Source organism: Thermothelomyces heterothallicus (genome assembly GCF_042370625.1).
Source record: "Thermothelomyces heterothallicus CBS 202.75 unplaced genomic scaffold P884_scaffold_8, whole genome shotgun sequence".
NCBI classification, from domain to species: Eukaryota; Fungi; Ascomycota; class Sordariomycetes; order Sordariales; family Chaetomiaceae; genus Thermothelomyces; species Thermothelomyces heterothallicus.
The window spans coordinates 311526-329585 of record NW_027192569.1 but is presented as its reverse complement, the minus strand read 5'-3'; the positions used below and the strand labels follow the sequence as shown (position 1 = coordinate 329585).

Below are 18060 nucleotides of genomic sequence, written 5' to 3'. Positions count from 1 at the left end.
CTTGGTCTGACGGTAACATTGGGGTGGTAGAGTTCGCAAATCGGCCGCCGCTCTGGACAAGATCTCCTCTCGGATCCCGCAGATACGGGCCTGTTGTGTTGACATGCTAACCCAGCCCGGAACGTTGAATGCCAGCAATGACCTCGCGGTTGGGTTCTCTTTTGGCTAATATCTAATCTGGAGTTAGTAGTTAATCAGTAATAGGACGGCGTTTTGCGTGACACGTCTTCGTAGTTACAAGCAAGCGGTAACAGATCGAGCCAATGAATGGTATTTTTTTCTCTCCGAAACCAACTGCTCTTTCCAAAGTCTCGCAGGACGGAGGGCCACAACAGAGATGGACCAATTTGGGCGGGGTCAGCTTGATGTTTGTTTTCGGCATTCAAGCTCTGAATGCTCCTCCACGTCAAACCCCCAAAGAAAAGGAAATCGGAACTTTTCTTGCTGCCTCCCTGACGCACCTCTTTTTGCCTCCATCTTCTCTCGACTCAGGCAGCCTTATCCCCTCCCAGCGCCGTGTACCAACATCTTTCCCTCCACGCCGCCCTCCTGTTTTGTCCCGGCCTCCTTCCGTCCCTGGGCGGCCAGGCCGGTGGCGATCCGCGTCGGGTCCTCCATACTGCCGGGCTCCGGCAGCGGGCCGGAGCCGGCCTCGGTGCCGCTACCTTCGAAGCCGCCGTCCTTGAGGTTCCTGCCGTGCGGGCCCGCCGGGTCGCGATGCCGCTGGTTGGTGGCATAGGTCGGCGCCGGGCCCGCGTAGGACTGCTGGCTTTCGAGACCGCCGCCCCCGGGTTGGGCTTGCGGTTGTTGGGACCGCTTCTGGGGACCCTGTTCTTCTTGGCCGGGGTTGGAGGCGAACTCGCCGCCCCTGCGGACGGACTCCGCAGCCAGCGAGTCCTTGGATATGTCGCCGGTCGCTTCGCGAGTAACGGGGATGTTACTCGCCCGTCGTCACCTGGTAGTGCACAATGCCAATGGACATGGTTCTCGGTCAACCCGGCGCATTGGGCAAGATGCTTCTGCTTACCTTGGTGCGGAGGTGTAGTTGTACTGCTCTGTTCCCTCCGGATCGAGATGGAAGAAGACCAGTTCTCCGGACTGAGATGTTAAAAGCATGCATAACACAGCTGTCGTCATGGCATCATGGGAGAGTGGTGTCATGGCTCCTAGAAGGGGATCCCGATCGAGCCTCTATTTGTGTGTCGTTCCCTTCGGGCTCGAGATCATTGCACAAGTCAAGCCATACATCCTTTTGACTAGGTTCAAGGCGTACAGACAATTCAGATTACCAAACCTAAGTCCAACCGCGACCATGACCAACAAGGCACCTGGCGCAGGCAATCTTAAGCAATTTCCTTAATTTTGCCAGCTTGCCCATCATTTTCCCTCGAGGAGTTTACGTCTTACAAGTGTTGGAAGTCCTTTAGCTGAGATGGCCAGGAGCAAGAGATTGGCTGCAAGGACACATGCGTAGGAGGGTGCTTCTGCTTGACGATCTCGGTCATTGCTATACTACGACTACTCGATTTCACTTCCGTGTACCGCCAACAAAGCAGGTAACGGAGAGTGGCAGAAACTACGCGGCGCAAAACCGTACCTATGATGTTGCGGTATCAACCCAATCCAAGTCCTTGAAGTACCAAGTAGCAATTTCCATCCCTTAGAGAACGCCGTGAGCGCCATCAGCCTGGATTGTTTCACCGGGCTCGTTCTTCTCTAATCCAATACGCGCCTTTCTCGCGGGGGTCGGACTTCCACGAGGACTTCTACCCCATTTCCCCCCGTTCCCTTTCGAGATTTGGTAACAGCCACGCTGCCTAAAGACCCCGCCGACCGCCAGTGCTCATCAACGTGATCTTCTGCTTCTTCTTCTTCTTGCCCCCGCCACCCGGCCCTGCAGCCTGAACCGCTGAGCTACCTTCACCATTCGACTCCACCTTTAACGCCTCCAGCTGCATAGCAACGTCGGCAGCTCCCAACGTTTCCAACACAACATCATCCTTCAACCATCCGTCATCCACCTGTGACTGGGTCGCCGGAAGGGCTTCTGGGGGAGGTCCAACCAGCGGCGTCCCCCAGACAGTCCTCCGGCCGGAGGGGCTGGTGCTGATGTTCGACAAAGAAGAAAAGCCGGTCCTCGGGTTAGGCGGACTTGCGCCTTCAGCCCCAAGAGGTATGAAGTCGTTCATATCGACTACTGGCTCGTCCGAGCCGGTGCTTCCGAAACGCACAGTCACCTCCTCATCAATGGCCCCGAAATTCCTCCGCGCATCACGAAGAGCGGCTGCCTCGAGCCTTTCTGCTTGAAGCCGCTCACGCTCCTCCTGCGTCGCCTTTTCCCGGTTCCGTTTACGGCGGCGCTCTATCTCCTCGGAAAAACTATCCAGGATTTCAGGTGGAACGATGTCCGTCCAGTCGCATTCAAGAAAGCTGATCAAGCATCCTCGAGGTAAATGGCCGAGATACTTCGCCCGCTTTCGCAAAGCGTCATCGACCGTGTGACCGGTTGAGATGTGCTCGACTCTTGGGAGGAGGGTGGAGGGGAAGGCTGAGAAGGACCCGTATCTCGTCTTCAGGATCCGGATGTCCAGCGGCGACAGGTAGAGGTGTGGCGGAGACGTGTAGAAGTAGAAGTCCTGCTCGGCCTGCTTGGACTGCTTCGGTCCCGGAGTCGAGGCCAGGGCAGCCACCTTTTCTGCCTCGCTCAGCTCAGCCAGCTTTTCCTTTGCCGTCTTGATTGCCCTGATAGCCTTCTGTGTCCACTCGTTGTCCTCTTGGTACAGGAGCTCATCCTCCTGTTCCTGCTTGAGGAGGTCTTCAACCTCGCGGTCGAACTGCTCGGCCATGTAGGCACTCGTCCCCTTCATGATCCTGGCATAGTCCATGACATTGGCCGCGAAATGCCACGGAACATCATCGCCGGACTGGAGCACTTCGGCCGCGCTTTCCTTTGGCAGTGCCAGTGTGCTTGTCGAGGACCGCATCATAAGACGGAGGATGACGTCGTCACCCTTACGCGGCAACGGAGACTCCTGGCCGGCGTAAAACCTGACGGGGCGCGCATCCGACAAGTAGATTGAGTCCTCGCAGATAGGGCACTTCCTCCACCGAGTCTGCTTCTTTCCCGGTTCGTCACTCGTAATGGTGTTCATAAAACGCATCAGGCAGGGCAGGCAGAAGATATGACCGCATTTTGCCATGCGAGGTGCGACCGGCTCGGAGAGGCAGATGGGACACGACGTCTGCTGGGATTCGGCCGACGCAATAACCTGAAGCACATCGTTCCAATCAAGGTGCTCGTCTGCGTCAGCCGCCTGGGCGGTATATGTCCCGCCGGGGTTGACGACGAAGCGATAGTTTGCATGGATGTAGCGAGCCTTGTCGGCAGCGTGGTAGCCCGAGCCCACGCCCCAGGACGGGTTGCGCCGGTAGGAGCGCGAGTAGGAGCTGTGGTGTTCCTCGTGTGGGCGAGGTGGCAAGGCGTAGCTCATCAGATGCGTAATGGACATCTGACCACGCCTGCTGGAGGCGTTCCGCAGTGCCCGAATCTCGGTCATTGCGTCTTCGTCGTCGAGGTGTCTCGAACCGCCGCCTTGCGTTCCAGGCCGCCTCTGATTCCGGTGCTGCTTCCTTGCGCCCTGACTCTTCCTCGGTGCCGCCTGAGGATGTATCACGCCCTGGTTCTGGCGGCGGTTCGTTTCAAAGCCGCTGTTCGAGGATGGAGGGGCGGATGGCGAGTGATTCGCTGGTGCAGGAGCCGAGGGCGCCTTCGTCGAGACCGATGACGTCGAATTCATGATTGGGCTCGCGCGAAAGAAGAGCAATGAGTCGGCACGCGGGACGCAAAGCGTTGGCTCGTAACAAACGAGCTCTGGCGGCTCGCTGAGTGGGAGGAGGTCAATCACTCGGCTCGTTGCCGATGACTGATGCTGGCCGGGTCTGGCAGGTGAAAGCGGGCCTGCGCCTACCAGGTCACTCGGAGACTTGGTGGTTCGTGCCACGCACTCCCACGTCTGGAACCTCGTCCCTAAGTCGGGTCGAATATTGAGATTTGATAGCTCGATCTATCAATCGGACATCGTAGATAGCAAGGGCGATGGTGGAGGGGCCCGACCTGGACCCCACGGGAGTTGGCGGAAGACCAGGAAGGAGGAAGAGGAAGAGCCACGATGCCGCGGGGCAAATGGCGGCAATTTCGGGGCTCCATTGGCGGAGTGGCTGCAAAGCTCGGGCGATAGATAACTATGCGACTTGGGTCATCAATGCGGCCGTCAGCTGACCCGGTGGCCAACACTGACACCATGCGCATGGGGGACATAGGTTAACCCGACTGTTATTTGGTAGATCCAGCGCTCATTGTTACAAGCAATTGAACATTTAATGGCACCATCGATCCAAGACATAAAATTTCCGCATAGAGTTTGTACTGTACATTGGCGTCCAGCAATCTGCTGCGAAACGATCGAAACTGGCCCAAAGAGCTGGGGAATATCGCATCATCATTCTTTGCGACTAGTTAACGTTACTCCGTACAGTACATATAACTAACTACCACCCCCACCCGTAACTAAACAGGTTAGCCTCAAGCACTGTTGCTCCCAAGCACCTGTAGGCTTCAAGCTCACCCAACGGCGCAAAGCAGCGGCAGAAACCAAAACAGTCCCATTAGCCTTGGACGAAGCCACCCATACAGAAATCAACCTATGGTAAGAGAGTTGGATATCGCAACCACTTGTCAACTTCCCAAACAACCGACCTTCACCTCATTCAAACAAGAAACCACCAGTAACACGAAGTCAAGCGCGAACGGCACCTATTCATAGCGAGAAACATCACCCTCATTGAACCCTGCTTGAGGACTCGATCAGGCCGCCACAACAGGATGAGCAGGCTCGAGAACACAGCAATGCCTGCTTAAGCAAATTTGCTCTTCAGCTTGCTGAAGAAACCGCTGATCCTGTGCTGCTTCTTCTTCTTGTCAGATGTAGCCTTATCTGTGGCCCCGTCGGTGGCTTTAGAGGCAGGCGTGTCGGTCGTAGAGCCGTTCGTCACCGGTTTCGCATCGTCAACCTTGGTTGTCGCGGCCGCCTCAGTCGTTGGTGCAGCCGGCTCCGTCGCAGCAGCGTGCTCTGCCGCGGGCTCTGCCGCCTCGACAGCCGCAGGCCCTTCTGTAGCCGCCGGAGTTTCAACGGGCTCCGGCTCATCAGCAGTCTTGGCGGGCTCAGTCGTCACGGCCGGTTCGACGGCAGCCTTGGGCTCGTCGGCAGCCTTCGTCGCCTCTGCGGGCTCGGCCACGTCGACTGCCTTGACGGCCTCGGCCGGTTTCGGCGGCTCCACGGCCGTGGCAGTCACCGCAGGCGCGATGCCCTCGGCGAGCTTGATGTCGCTAGGCTTCTCCTCCTCGGCGGGCTTTGGTGTCTCCGTGGACTTGGCTTCATCAACAGTCTTGACCGCCTCGGTAGGTTGGGGTGGCTCTACTGCGAGAGCAGTTGCCTCCTCGGCCGGCTTTGGCTCTGTCTCAGCTTGAGGGGCCTCGGCAGACGCGGGCTCCTCTATGGGCTTTGGAAGGGACTCCTCTGCCTCCGCCTGCGCAATAACAGCCTTGGCCCCCTCGGTGCTGGCGAGATCCTCTCCCTCGGCGACCTTGGTGGACGACTCGTCAGTAGCCTTTGCCGGCTCCACCTTCTCCAGGAGCTCGGCCTCGTACTCCTTCTTCTCAACCACGGCGGCGGTGTTAACAGCGGCCTCGGGACTCTCACCTGCCTCCCTGAGGGATTCCTTGACCTCAGCCGGGACTTCGGGAGAGACATCGCTAGCCGTGGTAGCAGCAGCGACCACGTTCTCAGGCGCCGTTTTGTCGGTCTCGGCGTTCCCGGTGCCCTTTCCGGCAGTGCCCTCGGAGGTAGAGGGAGCCTTGGCAACCTTGTTCAGGAGCTCTTCCTCAACGGCTGCCTTCTCCTTCACCTCCTCGCTGTTGGCACTGGCTTCGGGCTCGACCTCGGCCTCCTCCTGGCTCTTCTTCACAACTTCGGGCACCTTGGGCTCCAAGGGAACATCGCCAGCCAATTTGGCGGTGGTTGACTCGGGTGTGACCGTACTAATTGTAGCAACGTCCGGGGTGGCGACTGGCAAGCTCGATTCAGGGATTACGTTGCCAGAAACAGACGGAAGCGTGGTTTCAATGCCCGGAATGCGGTCACTCTTTTCGTACGAATCCTTGTCGAGGGTGACGTGGCTGTCGACAGCGGCGCCGGCCGTGATGTCCTTCGGGACCTCCTCGCCGGGCTCGAGCTTGATGGGATTGATGGCGCCCTCGGCAGCAGGGAGGGGTTCGACCTTCACCTCCTTCTCAAGCTCGGTCGCAGGAGTCTCGGGGAAGCCGCCGGGAGGAATGTCATTCTCCTTCTTCTCCTCTCGTGGCACCTCGGCAGCCAACTGCGCGGTGGTAGATTCAGGGGCGGCGGAGCTGAGGATAGCAGCGCCCGAGGTGGCAACCTGCCCCTCATCCTTTTCGTCTTTCTGTTTCTCCTCCTCCTTGTTGGTTTCCAGGGGAACCGCGCCGGCCAACTGAGCTGTTGTAGACTCGGGAACAAGGTTGTTGATGGCCGCAGCCTGAGAAGCTTCTTCTAGTTTATCCATCTGTTCGGCTAACAGGACGTTGTTATCGTTTCCCTCTTGGTCCTTCTCTTGAGGCGCAGTGTGATCGGTGGTCCAGCTGCCGTCGACAACAAACTGTCAATTCGGTGATGTGTCAGCAATTGGAAGACAGAAATGACCCGAGTTCAAAAACATTCAATTGCCAATGCTAAGGTCACGCTTTCATGCAAAAGCAATCAGCGGGGCTCCCAGGCCGATCCGAGGCACGGGCGCAGAAAAGAGGGGGTAATCGATGTCGACGAGATGAGAGCAAAGGCGCCGACTCCCCTGTCGCGTCTACTTGGTCACGGGCAGGTGACTGCTTTTTCGCACCGAGGGGTTCCACAGTTGCCGCTAGTGTGGGTTTGGGATCGGCTGCCCGTAATTGTTCGTTCTTGCTTGCCGCGCCCGCCCGCCGAGAGTTGGAGGGGCACAAGGTTGCGTCATCACAGCCCCCAGGCAGGGAGAGCAGAGGCAATCAGGGGAAATGTGCGCCGAAAACAGCTTCGGAGGAAAGAGAGAGAAGGAAGAAGCCCATCAACTAGAACTGACGGCTGGGGAAGGCGCATTGCCAGCAAGCGCCGCGATGTCGCGCAGACGTCGCGTTTGGTTGATGGTGGGGTATGCTGGCATCGGCGGGCAGGTCCTGCTCCATCCTCACCGAGCTCACCGCCGCTTCAGCACAGCATGCTACCCCTCACCAGCTCTCTCTGGCCGGGCTGCACATATGGCCATCCCTTTCCGCTCAAACGAGTTCTCTCCCCTCAAGTGCACATTGGGAGCTAGCGCGCGTCGATAACACCATGCCGATTGCTCGGAACGAAACGGAACGAAACGAAAGGGGATATATCGCTCACGGACCTTGTAAAGCACTTTGTCGACGGAGTCGGGGAATGTCACCGTCTTCTGGAACGCCTGTCCGACACGTTCGAGGCGCTCGCTCTTAGTCCAATCGTCGAAGGTGCCGGTAACGTACACCTCTTCGGCGTCGTGTGGCCTACAAGTTCAATGGCGTTAGCAACTTACCGTCCCGGTACGATGTGCGATCAATCCGTCAGTGGCGATCACCCGTAACGGGAGCGCGCGATCCAGGGAAGCTGACGACCATCTCGGGCGAGCTAAAAGCTAGCGTTGCTTGCAAGCTCTTGCTTGGGCTGCCCTCGGCCATTAAATTTCCTTGACAAAGGGGTGTGACTGACCACTTGAAAGTGTAACTACGCATGGTTAGCGGTAGCTAGGTTCTTTTCTTGCTATGGGTTGCTTTTGCGATGCGACAACAGCGTCGTCTGCCTTGGTCGGAAGCTTGGTGTCTTAGGCGGAGCTCAGGGCCCTTCTTAGATGGCTGAGCAAAAAAACTAGCGGGGCGCACCACACAACCACTTTGCTGTCACAGTTCGCTGACGTCAATCAATGAGGATCAACGAAAAATAGATAGCGATAGGGAGCAAGAGTTCGAAAGCGCGGCAGATGCGGATCAGAGCACAAAGTATGTACAAGCTGGATTCTTGGAGCTGCGGTGATAAGAAGGCTTAGGATGGGTCAGCATCCACGCAAGTCAGAGAGGCTGGTTTCTCCAAGTCTTGTTGATGAACTGCGCGGGCACCTGTGGTGAGGGTGCCTCGCATTAGCGCCACACTAAGTGTAGAGTGATTGCGCGTGCCGAGAAACGGAGCAGCTTGCAGCTCCTCGACTGCCCCGCCATTCGTCAGCCGCTCGGAGGGGTTACTCGGCCGCTTCCGAGTTCCATTTTCTATCCCAACGTCCCAGTCTGGTCGTGATCGGAACCGCGAAGAAATCAAAAGAATGATGTGATAGACTTCGATTACCAAATTGCCGGATGTCGGGACGAGGCACATTCTTTCCTTGCTGACTCCCTTTGGTTTCGTTGGCTTAACATGAGCAAGAGAGTCGAGCCGCTTCAGGTCCCAGCTCTTTTCCGTACATGGACTAACAAGTCGATCCGTCTTACCGTCTCAACTACCTGCTTACTCGGTGTAGCGCTGTATGCGAGCCAGTACCTGAAAGATGGTGAAGGGAACCGGGCTGGACAAACGAGCCAGATATTCCTACTCATTCAGCAGGACGGAGGGGACAGACGGGAGCTGCGTCAGAATTGTTTTGCCAGTTGACCTCACCAGACACAGAAATGGTTGAATTGGAAATACGTATCGCCTGGGCAGGATATATACATGGACATACCCCCCCCCCTTTTCTTTTTGTCATTCTCAAACCGCCAACAAATGAACCATAACCGAAGGGAGCGGAACCGCAACCCGACTTGAACGCCTGTCGAACCGGACGTAACGCAGGGAGAGATTAACGCAGTATACGGTACTGTGTTCCGTACCTTCTCCCGCATCCTTTACCAGCCGAACTCTTCGCAGTGCAGCTCCACGGCCGGACCATCGCCAACGATCAATCTTGCCGTCGTATCCCGAACCACACGCATCAAACCGTCCGGACCACATGCCGCAACCAGGACACGCCGGTCCCGCGGCGTGGTCTTGACTGCGTCCCGGATGACCGAGGCCGCATCTGGCCGCCCTATCTTGACTGGATGTTCGAAGAACGTGTGAGCGCCGGCGGCCGCGGCCTTGAGAGATCCTTTCTCCGCCAGGCCGGTGTGCTCGGCCCGAGTCTCTCCGGCACCCTCCTTTTCCCTCTCGGAGTCGCCGTGTGTGCCGGAGGACGGGCGGCGAGCGGCTGGTGCTGCGGTCCGATGAGCGTCCTTCTCGGGGTCTGAACTGGCTGCCGGTGACAAGGGCGGCGACTCGGTATCCTTGGAAGAAGTGTCGGGCCGGCCGCTCTGTTCGGTGCTCTCGCTTTCGCTTCCGCTGGGGAGGTCGGACGTCGATGATGGCGCTCGCGTGACGTAAAGAGAGACGCTGACTTTGGGCGAGTGCACATGGGTTCGCAGCAATTCGAGCTGCTCCCTGAACCAGGAGAGGTTTTCTGCCAATCGATCACGCCGTCAGGTTCCTAGCAAGCAAGCCTCAGGAGCTCCATAGATCATCGATGGTAAAAGGAAGGCTATCACGCCTGAGGCACATCATCATCATCCACTCACCGTGTTTCCTGACCGACCAGATGAAGACAATGTCCTTGGGCGAGTCTTCATGCATTCTCTCGAGGACGTTGACGGCAATGCCGAAGGTGAAGGTAGCACCTCCGCCCCCAGCAATGAGCACGATCTTGTCAAACCCCATTGGGTCGGGGAACGTGCCATATGGTCCGTCGATCGAAGCCGTCACGGCCTCGCCCGGGTGAGCCGCCGCATACTTGTGGAGGTCGCTCGTGAATCCGTAGCGGGCCTTGACGGTAAACTCGACGGGCGAGCTCCCATGGATCGTGAATGGGTGGGCCTCGAACTTGCGGATGGCGGGGATCCAGATGAAGCAGTGCTTTCCCGGCCGTGTTCTCGAGGGCACCTTCTTGAAAACAACCTTGGTACTTCCATCGGGGAGGGGGTACAATCTCGCCTCGTTGTTGGTGCTGTAATACAGGACTCTGCATGCCCTGATGACGCGGTCGACGGACCACATGGAGGCGGCGATGAGGACGACGACGAGCGTCTTGTTGGCAATTTCGGGCCGGTGGACACCGAGAGCGACAATGGCCAGGACCCAAGACGTTATGTGCGTGACGTAAAACAGCTCGTACCAGATTCGCCTGAGAACCAGAGCGGACGAAACGACGCTCAAAAAGCCAAAGCCGGCCACGATCCCCCCGATCCCCGAGCTCTGGGAGTAAATGGCCACTAACCGCTTCTCGCTGGCAAAGAAGGCCGTGTACAGGGACGCGTGGAGGACCATCAAGATGAACATCGTGCAACCGGCAATCTGGTGGAGGCAGTTGAGCCGCTCGTACGAGTAGGCTGTCAAGAACGCCAAAGGGGTGTTCTTGAGCGCCAAGAATATGACCACGGCGAGGTTCACGAGCGTCAGCCTACGGCGGATAGCGGCTCTATCAGCGGCTGCTCACGAACAATACGGACGAAGAAGCGGCGTGGAGCCAGCCAGTCAGACATACCACCCAAATCTGTGGGCCAAGCCTCCCATCGAGCCAAAGTCCACATTGGAGAATGCGATAGAGGCGTTGATGGCGACATAGGCCACGGTGACCATGGCATGTCCGGCGGACTTGAACCCGGGAACTTTCCGTACCAGCAAGTTCCTTGCTAGCCTGGGCGCAGCAGGTCAGTACCGGGGGGCCCCCCTTTCGAGAGAGGGACGGGAGGGAAGTCGTGCCCATACATACCTCGTAGTCGTGACGAACGGGCGGCCCAGCAGTCCGGTAGGTCGCTTTGCACGTTCGATCTTGACGCAGGCCCAGTGCGCCCAGTGGAAGACAACGAAGACGGCGACCAGACCACAGATGGCAGCGGCATAGTACCTCATTAGCCTCTCGGAAAGCACTTGTCTCTGGGCAAAGTAGGCCATCAAGGCGGGATTGTCGGGCCCGTGGCCCCCCGTGTGAGCCTGAGTTGTGCCTCCATCGCGCCCACCTTCCCTCGAAGGGTTACCGGACGACCAGGACATGTTGGGGGAATTGGTGAAAGGGAAGAAGGTACCTAGGTAATGGGCGCCTTCCGTGGAGGAGGGAGGAGGAGGAAAGAAAAAAAAGGGGGGGGTGTTTGGTTGGGGAGAGAGACTCTTGGGTAGTAAAGTAAGATCCCAGACGTCGTCTTACGAAGAGCCAGTCCCTTTATGAGAGAGAGCCAGAGAACCTCCAGAGCTGCTGAGGATGGGACGGCGGTCTAGATCATCCATGGGGTAGTGGCACGTTTCCTCGAGGGCCCCGGTGTACATAAGTGGCCTCCATCTACCTCAGCACCATCGTCGACCAAGACCTGCTCCTTGCCCTGTCCGTGCAACAGGACGGACTATGGAAAAGAAGGGTGCCCGGTGGGAAGGGTGGAAGGGAGGGGGGGGGGGGGGGGGGGGGGGGGGGGGGGGGGGGGGGGGGGGGGGGGGGCGTGAAAATAGAACGGCTGAGTGGACAAGAGAGCTGTAACAAGGCAAGAATGGCTCCTAGAGTGAATCATTGATTGAGCCAGCGTCACATGGAGGAAGGAGTCCGGTGTCAAAGGGCCACTGGCGGTCTACGTACGACGGCACTTGCGAGTGAACCGTAACCACGGAGGCAACGAGATGGCAAGTTCTAGCATGCCAAAGCGAGCGAGGCATGCCTGAAGGCCTCTCCGCTAACAAAGCTTCGAGCCGGAGCGCCAGCGGCGGTACCAGAACATGTTGGCAAGCAATGCTGGTCACGATGACATGGTACGGAGCACGAGTACTCCGTATTCCCATATACACCTGTACACCTCACCCACCCACGTACACGGCATTTTCCGCAGGGTCTCGGGGGCTGCCATGTGCGGATCGACGGGTGTCCGTCGCGGGTTCCGTCCCAGCGACGACCATTTTGGGGTTCTCTTTTAACAGCGTCGACTTCCGGTCTGGGATTTGGTCAGCTTGACAAAGCACCGAAGACGGTGCCTGGCCGGATAGGACAAGGCCGTTTGGGGGGCTAGCCACTGCGGGCCCCGTGGTACGCGACGTCCGGGGTGACTAGCAGGACAGTCGCATCTGTAATTCGGCTAAAGGGGGGATAATACAGGAACCAGCCAAGAACAGCATCTGACCGTTGGATGGCACAGCGCATTCGAGAACCAAGATCCAAGAGTCCACTCCCACTGTCACCTTGTTTCTACCCCACAAACGCACGCAATATGGCCCAAATGACGAAGAAACACCAACGTGTCGTGCTTACTTACCTGACGAGCAGCCTTGTCCAGCTTCCGAACAGGGGTGTATCTCCGGAGGACATCACATTCAGGAGGACACGCTGCACACGCTGCAGCTGGGTGCCATCTGCATCGCGCCCGCAACTTCGTGGCATAGGTAGTAAGTAATAGCACACAGGCTTCCAGACCGCCGGGCCTGAGGAAGCCCGCGAGATCAGCTACACCTGTGTAGGCGAACGCCAATCTTGAATTCAACCGAGGCCGATGAGACCGCAACGAGAGGCATCGGGCAGCACCGCGCGGCTTGCGGCAACCGATGCACTGAGGGTATCCGGTGATCATCGACCACGGCCGTGGTATTAGTACTCGGACATGTGCGTGTTTACCTTATATGCACATGCAGACGTGCGTGAACATGTACATGTATGTACATGTACATACACAAGGTAGGTATGCGCACGTCCATGTGCCATGCGAGCATGTGTGCACTTAAGTACACATCTGCTGAAGGGTTCTTCTCATTGTGAGAAATGTGTGTCAGCTAGATCGCAGCAGGCTCGCAACCGACAGGTTGAACCAAACTTGCAAGCAATCGCAGTTGATGAAGCGCGAAGATCATAAGTCGGCATAACCATCTGGCGCGGCAGTTTCGAAATCGGGCAGGCAGCTGGGGTGTTGGGGAAGGTAGGGGCTAGCGTGGAAATGACAGTGGTGACTGTGCGGAGTAGGTTGTATGGACGATGTACCGTGTATATATATATATATATATATATATATATATATATATATATATATATAACTACGGGGAATAGGCCAAGGCTTGCAAGTTGATTTGCGACTTGCTTTTTCCAGCGGCCAAGCTTTTTAGACGAGGACTCCTTCCGCAGGGACACCAGGTTTGCGGACGTCAAGAGAGTGCACAAGACGCGCCCTCACAGACAAAAAAAAAACACTTCCGAATGAGGCGGCATCTCGACCATGGCTTTCGTACTCTTCGGCCAAAACCAGCCGTTTCCGTGTCATCCCCCTGGGATTGATGGTACCCCTAGAGAGGTGAATCAACTAGTCTTTTTTTTGTTTGCTGCAATAGCAGATGAGGCGCCAGAAGTAGAGAACGAGGTACATGTACGGACGTACAAAATGGTGCTGGCGGCCCAAAGACGGAGAGATGGAATCAAGCAGGTGGCACCTGCCGTTAGTTTAAGCTCCGTTGCCAACATGGAGCCCCGGCCTCGCCTTCCCAAAAAGGGAAACATCGCAGGGGTGGAGCCGAAGCCTTTCTTGGATGGGGGGTTCTGACCGTTTGGAACCGGAAACAAATAATCCTCGATCGAAGGACCTCCTTCAACAGACACGTCGCGGCATCCTAAACACGCACCAAGATTAGTACTACTTACTAGACACTGGGAGCTTCCGTCGGCTCTTGTTCTACCTCTCTTCCTGAGCGATCAACACGATGCCTCTCTGTCCTCCTTCGGTATTTGTCCCCTCAGCAGCGGTGGTAGGAACCTTGGGACTGTGAGGACGCGCCGGAGCTGCATCGCCAAAAGGGACCGAATTTGCGTCACCGGCGGGATTCTCGGAGCAAGAAGGTTCGTTCTCTGGGAACTCGAGTCCCAAAGGGCTGGTGTGTACAGAGTAGGTAGTTTGGGTATTGTGTTTGCCTAACACTTGTTAGTAGTGCCTGGTTTGAATAAAGTTCCGGAGCGATTTCCGGTCGGCCAATCCCTCTTTACCTGCGCTCTCCCCGCCGGCCAGCGCTGTGCCCCACCGCCACCGCAACCTCTCTTCCAGCAGCACTCCGGCGACAACGGTCGTTCTTCGGCCCAGCGGCAGCTACCGCAGCGCCGCGCCGTGAGCTTCTGCTTCCCACCGCCGCCAGCTAGCATTCCGCCCCGTAGGGATCGCTGAATTGCGCCAGAAGAGGAAGCCGTAGTGTGGCTGCACGTCCGGGCTTATCTCGATCACAACCACAAGGCCCGCCAGGAGATCGACCATCCCATCGAACGGCGGTCCGATTGCTTGCTTGCCCGCCCGCAACTCCGCCGAGCTAGCTACACGAGGTCGGCCCTAATTGCCGCACAAGGTGTGGTAGCGTCGCAACCCGTCAGCGCGGTGCACGGGCCCTATCGCGCTTAACTACTAGTAAGGTCACAAAATGCTTCCCGCATCTCCTATTGTCGGTCGCAACCTCGAAGAGCCGCCACGCCAAAGACTTGGTGCTGTTCCGACGGTGGAAAGAACATTACGACAGCACCCAACCCACCAAAAGTTGTCATCAGATATGCCTTGCACGACGCGGGGTCCACCGCCGTCTTTTCGGACCTACTTCTCCATGCTCGTCTGTCGCTTCTGTCCGGGCATTCGCAATAAGTGCGAGCATTCATTCGATGCTTTAGAGGCGAGAATACCACGATACGTCCGGAGCCCCTTGTCGAACGGAAGGGGTTATTTCCAGAGCAGGAAGGACGGGATCGAGAAACGGCGAATAAGATCCACACGCATAACGGTTATGCTAGACTTAGAGCTTTATCTCCCTCTCTGCGCTCTCTTTTCTCTTCTCTCGCCTCAGGGCAGGTGCATGTGCTTTCAAAGCATCACAGAATGTGCGCCATGAATGATATCTGTTCCCCTCTTGGAACATTGTGGGACCTTGCCGCGTCCATTGGCTCATCGAGACCGACCGAAGATACCCTTAAGGTGGGGGGCAAGCTCGCGGCGGGCACCCCTCTTCTTAGGTGTCTGGATACCTGCCTCGTACAGGTCGTGCACGTCACTTATTTTCCGAGACATGGATCAGGGACGCAGAATAACTAGGTGGGCGGCTGCAGAAGTCCGGACCACCGGCGTCAGTCGAAGCAGGTTTAGACGACCGTTGTTCTGCAGCAAGGTGATTAAAGTGCCTGCTTACTCAGGACCAGGGTTTGTTTACACAATCATTGTTATTGCCAGTGCGTAGAGCGGATCCCTTTCGACATGTCACTATGGCTTTGTATCGCCAAAGAACTAACTTCGAATCGCCTCTAGACCAATGCGGGTGACCCGCCTTGCTGTAGCTAATGAAGAGGCCAATTGCTGGCCAACGATACAAAACGTCAGCATCTGACGCTGCACTCACACCCTTCCGCCTCCTCTCGTCACCCGCCTCCTGCCCGGCCAGATGACGAGCGAGACCCGCTCACCTTCTCAGTGTCCCCAGAACCGAAACAACCCCCAAGTACGTAGAGACAATGATGAAGAGGATGAACTGGGTCCACGTGCCAAAAACGACCACACTGGCCAACCCATTGTAGCCTCCGTTGATGAACGGGCCGTACCCGTCCGACAGCCGCTTGCTATGCAGCATAGCCTCGGTCACGAGCCAGACCAGCGCCACCATGGCGACCACAACGAGGGTGGGGGTGAAGCTGAGCCCGTTTGCCTGCAGGACCTGTCCGCCCCACGCATGCGTGTATCCCGCCGCACCCGGGTCGGAACCACTCCCACCGACAGCAGGCTCGTTGAGGACGGCCCTGACATCCTGGAGCTCCTTCTCTAACTTCTCCAGCCTTTTCTCCGTCTCCTGTTTCTCCCGCATGAGCTGACCAACGGCATCCTTGAAGCGGGCCTCGAGATCCCGGATCATGTTTAGAAGCTTGGAAGGCTGGACTGTGTTGCTGTCGTCGTCATAGTCATCGTTGGTAACCCCGGGTACCCCCCCACCGGAGGCCGGAGACGACCCTCCGTGAATCCCGCGATTGCTGCTGCCATCAACCTCTGAGTTGGATCCTGGCGGTCCTGCAAGTTCCTCGAGCTTGGCCAGTTCGGCGACCGAGTGGACTTTTGTCGGCTCGCTGGTCTCCCGGGGCGCCCGCCGCTGGTTCATCTCCCTGTAGTAAGAACGGATGACCTCTTTCTCCCCGTCGTTCAAGGGCTGCCCGCGGATCGCCTCGCACCGAGCGATCTGGTCCCGCACCATGACATCCGGCCCGGACTCGCCGGGCCGGGGGGCACCCTCTCCGGAAAAAGGGGCGAAGCGGGCGTCTTCGTCGCTCAGGATCAGAAACAGAGGAGCTGGGCGGTCTTCGTCTCCGCACGTTGCCGTGGGAGGGGAAACCGAGAGGGCTGGTCGTCCGCTAGCCGGCGAGCACGCGCGCGATGGGCTCCCTGTGTCCGGGGAGGGTACCTCTCCGGATTTTCTCCCAGGATCCCCACCTTGCTTCCCGGTCTCTTTGGGAGTGTCAGGTAAAGCGGCGGATGGCTCAAGCGCCTGGTCATCCTCGTTGTCTTTTTCCTCGTCTTCTCTGCCGTCCACTCGCCCGTCGACCGCAACCGGGTCGGATGAGCCAGCATGAGGCGGTTTCTCAGGTTTCCGACACCGTTTGCTATCATCTCCTGCTGACTCGCCTAGGCATTTTTGAGGCTGCGTTGAGGACTGGCCGGCCGGCACCTCGCTGGAGTCCTTCTCCTCGCTCGAAGAGGTCCAACGGGAGACCTTGTCCTCGGGAACGTGCGAGAGACCCAGTGATGTAGCGTCAGAAGAATAATAATAAGAAGAGCTGTCGTCCGACAATGCGCCGGACAGCGCAAGTTCCTTGTCTAGAGTGGACGGCGGGTGTCCGTAAGGAGACCGCAGGCCTGAGTGGTCCTGGCTCTGCTGTTCTGTGTCCAGGTAATCATCAACGTCATCTAGACCGCCGTCTTGGGACTCACCTCCAAAACCAGCTCCTTCTCGTCTATTATCTGGCTTCTTCTCATCTGGTAAGGTTTTCGGTGTATCTTCGCCATGCTGCCGCGTAGCAGTCAGGTCCAGGCTGTGGGGAGGATGTGACTCGGCTGTCGGACCCTCACCCCCTGACGGGGGTTTGGTCTCCAGGACATCGTGAAACCGCTTGTTGCCAACATCGGCGGAGGATGATAGGAGTGGAGAAGCAGAAGAAGGCGGGAGAATCCCGGACTTCGGAACGTCGGGCACGTCGTCACTCTCTTCCGGACGGATCTGCTGCTCGTCTTGTCCACCAAGGAAAGTCTCATCCCCTTGGTCCCCGGCGATATGCTGCCTCTCACAGGTTGATAGAACCGAGAGCTGATCCAACATTTCTCTTGCTAAATTCTGCCTGTCTATGATGACTTGGTACTTGGTCTGTCCAGGCAGTCTCTTCGAGGCTTACGAGAACCTTTGTTGTTCGGAGTCAATGCGGTTGCAATAGAGCCGTACCTCTCATCCACAAGCAGCTCTTCTCTCGTGCTTTTTATGTACCGTACGGTGGACAATGAGTGCTCGCCGCATGGGTTGCCGAAGGGGAGCGAGTCCCTTTGTTGAGGCGGAATCGAACAATAGTATTGTTTCCAGAACTACGTCCCATAGCTGCGCGAAGGTGCTCCATGAAACCCCGAATACTAATGTGACGCTCGGTAAAAAAAAAGACAAAGACGACAACACCATCCGTCAAAACGAAGAAGTCTTCGAGGTGGCGGCGAGGTTAAGCTGTCTCCATTGTGACACGACCAATGTGTTTCTCAGCCAGAGGGGTGCCAAACTCTCATGCTATATCCGACGCGAGTGGGAGACGGAAGATGCTCGACGACGTCTTCATGTTCCTGGAACATCCGCCACTTACTCTCATGCAAGAACTCGCAGAGCGTCTGGGTGCCGCTTGCGCATATGATAAAGCGGACGTAAGGAAGGTCACGAAGAG

General features: G+C 57.4%; 6 protein-coding genes across 6 annotated transcripts; 1 reads left to right on the top strand and 5 right to left on the bottom strand.

Annotated features, from left to right (window-relative positions):
- Positions 1–125: 125 nt before the first annotated feature.
- P884DRAFT_323284 (uncharacterized protein) lies at positions 126–1137 on the bottom strand (the record flags this gene model as incomplete). The annotated part of the gene is made up of 2 exons (XM_069445440.1): positions 126–940; positions 1028–1137. The coding sequence occupies 2 exons, from the start codon at positions 1135–1137 to the stop codon at positions 499–501; spliced, it is 552 nt and encodes a 183-aa protein (XP_069298436.1). The 3' UTR covers positions 126–498.
- A 334-nt stretch (positions 1138–1471) lies between these two features.
- On the bottom strand, positions 1472–4138 carry P884DRAFT_258322 (uncharacterized protein). Its single transcript, XM_069441224.1, has one exon. It carries the CDS (start codon positions 3795–3797, stop codon positions 1818–1820), a length of 1980 nt encoding a protein of 659 aa, XP_069298435.1. The 5' UTR covers positions 3798–4138; the 3' UTR covers positions 1472–1817.
- Positions 4139–4914: 776 nt separating this feature from the next.
- Positions 4915–7858, bottom strand: P884DRAFT_197838 (uncharacterized protein; the record flags this gene model as incomplete). Its single annotated transcript, XM_069438098.1, has 3 exons — positions 4915–6732; positions 7498–7633; positions 7836–7858. The coding sequence occupies 3 exons, from the start codon at positions 7856–7858 to the stop codon at positions 4915–4917; spliced, it is 1977 nt and encodes a 658-aa protein (XP_069298434.1).
- A 1140-nt stretch (positions 7859–8998) lies between these two features.
- P884DRAFT_197834 (ferric reductase NAD binding domain-containing protein) lies at positions 8999–11174 on the bottom strand (the record flags this gene model as incomplete). The annotated part of the gene is made up of 4 exons (XM_069438097.1): positions 8999–9588; positions 9704–10581; positions 10666–10818; positions 10894–11174. 4 exons carry the CDS (start codon positions 11172–11174, stop codon positions 8999–9001), a joined length of 1902 nt encoding a protein of 633 aa, XP_069298433.1.
- A 2887-nt stretch (positions 11175–14061) lies between these two features.
- Positions 14062–15078, top strand: P884DRAFT_258319 (uncharacterized protein). Its single transcript, XM_069441223.1, has one exon. It carries the CDS (start codon positions 14541–14543, stop codon positions 14997–14999), a length of 459 nt encoding a protein of 152 aa, XP_069298432.1. The 5' UTR covers positions 14062–14540; the 3' UTR covers positions 15000–15078.
- A 482-nt stretch (positions 15079–15560) lies between these two features.
- Positions 15561–17538, bottom strand: P884DRAFT_323279 (uncharacterized protein; the record flags this gene model as incomplete). Its single annotated transcript, XM_069445439.1, has 2 exons — positions 17075–17538; positions 15561–17023 (listed from the first exon to the last, which is right to left on the bottom strand). Exons 1-2 carry the CDS (start codon positions 17457–17459, stop codon positions 15561–15563), a joined length of 1848 nt encoding a protein of 615 aa, XP_069298431.1. The 5' UTR covers positions 17460–17538.
- Positions 17539–18060: the final 522 nt, after the last annotated feature.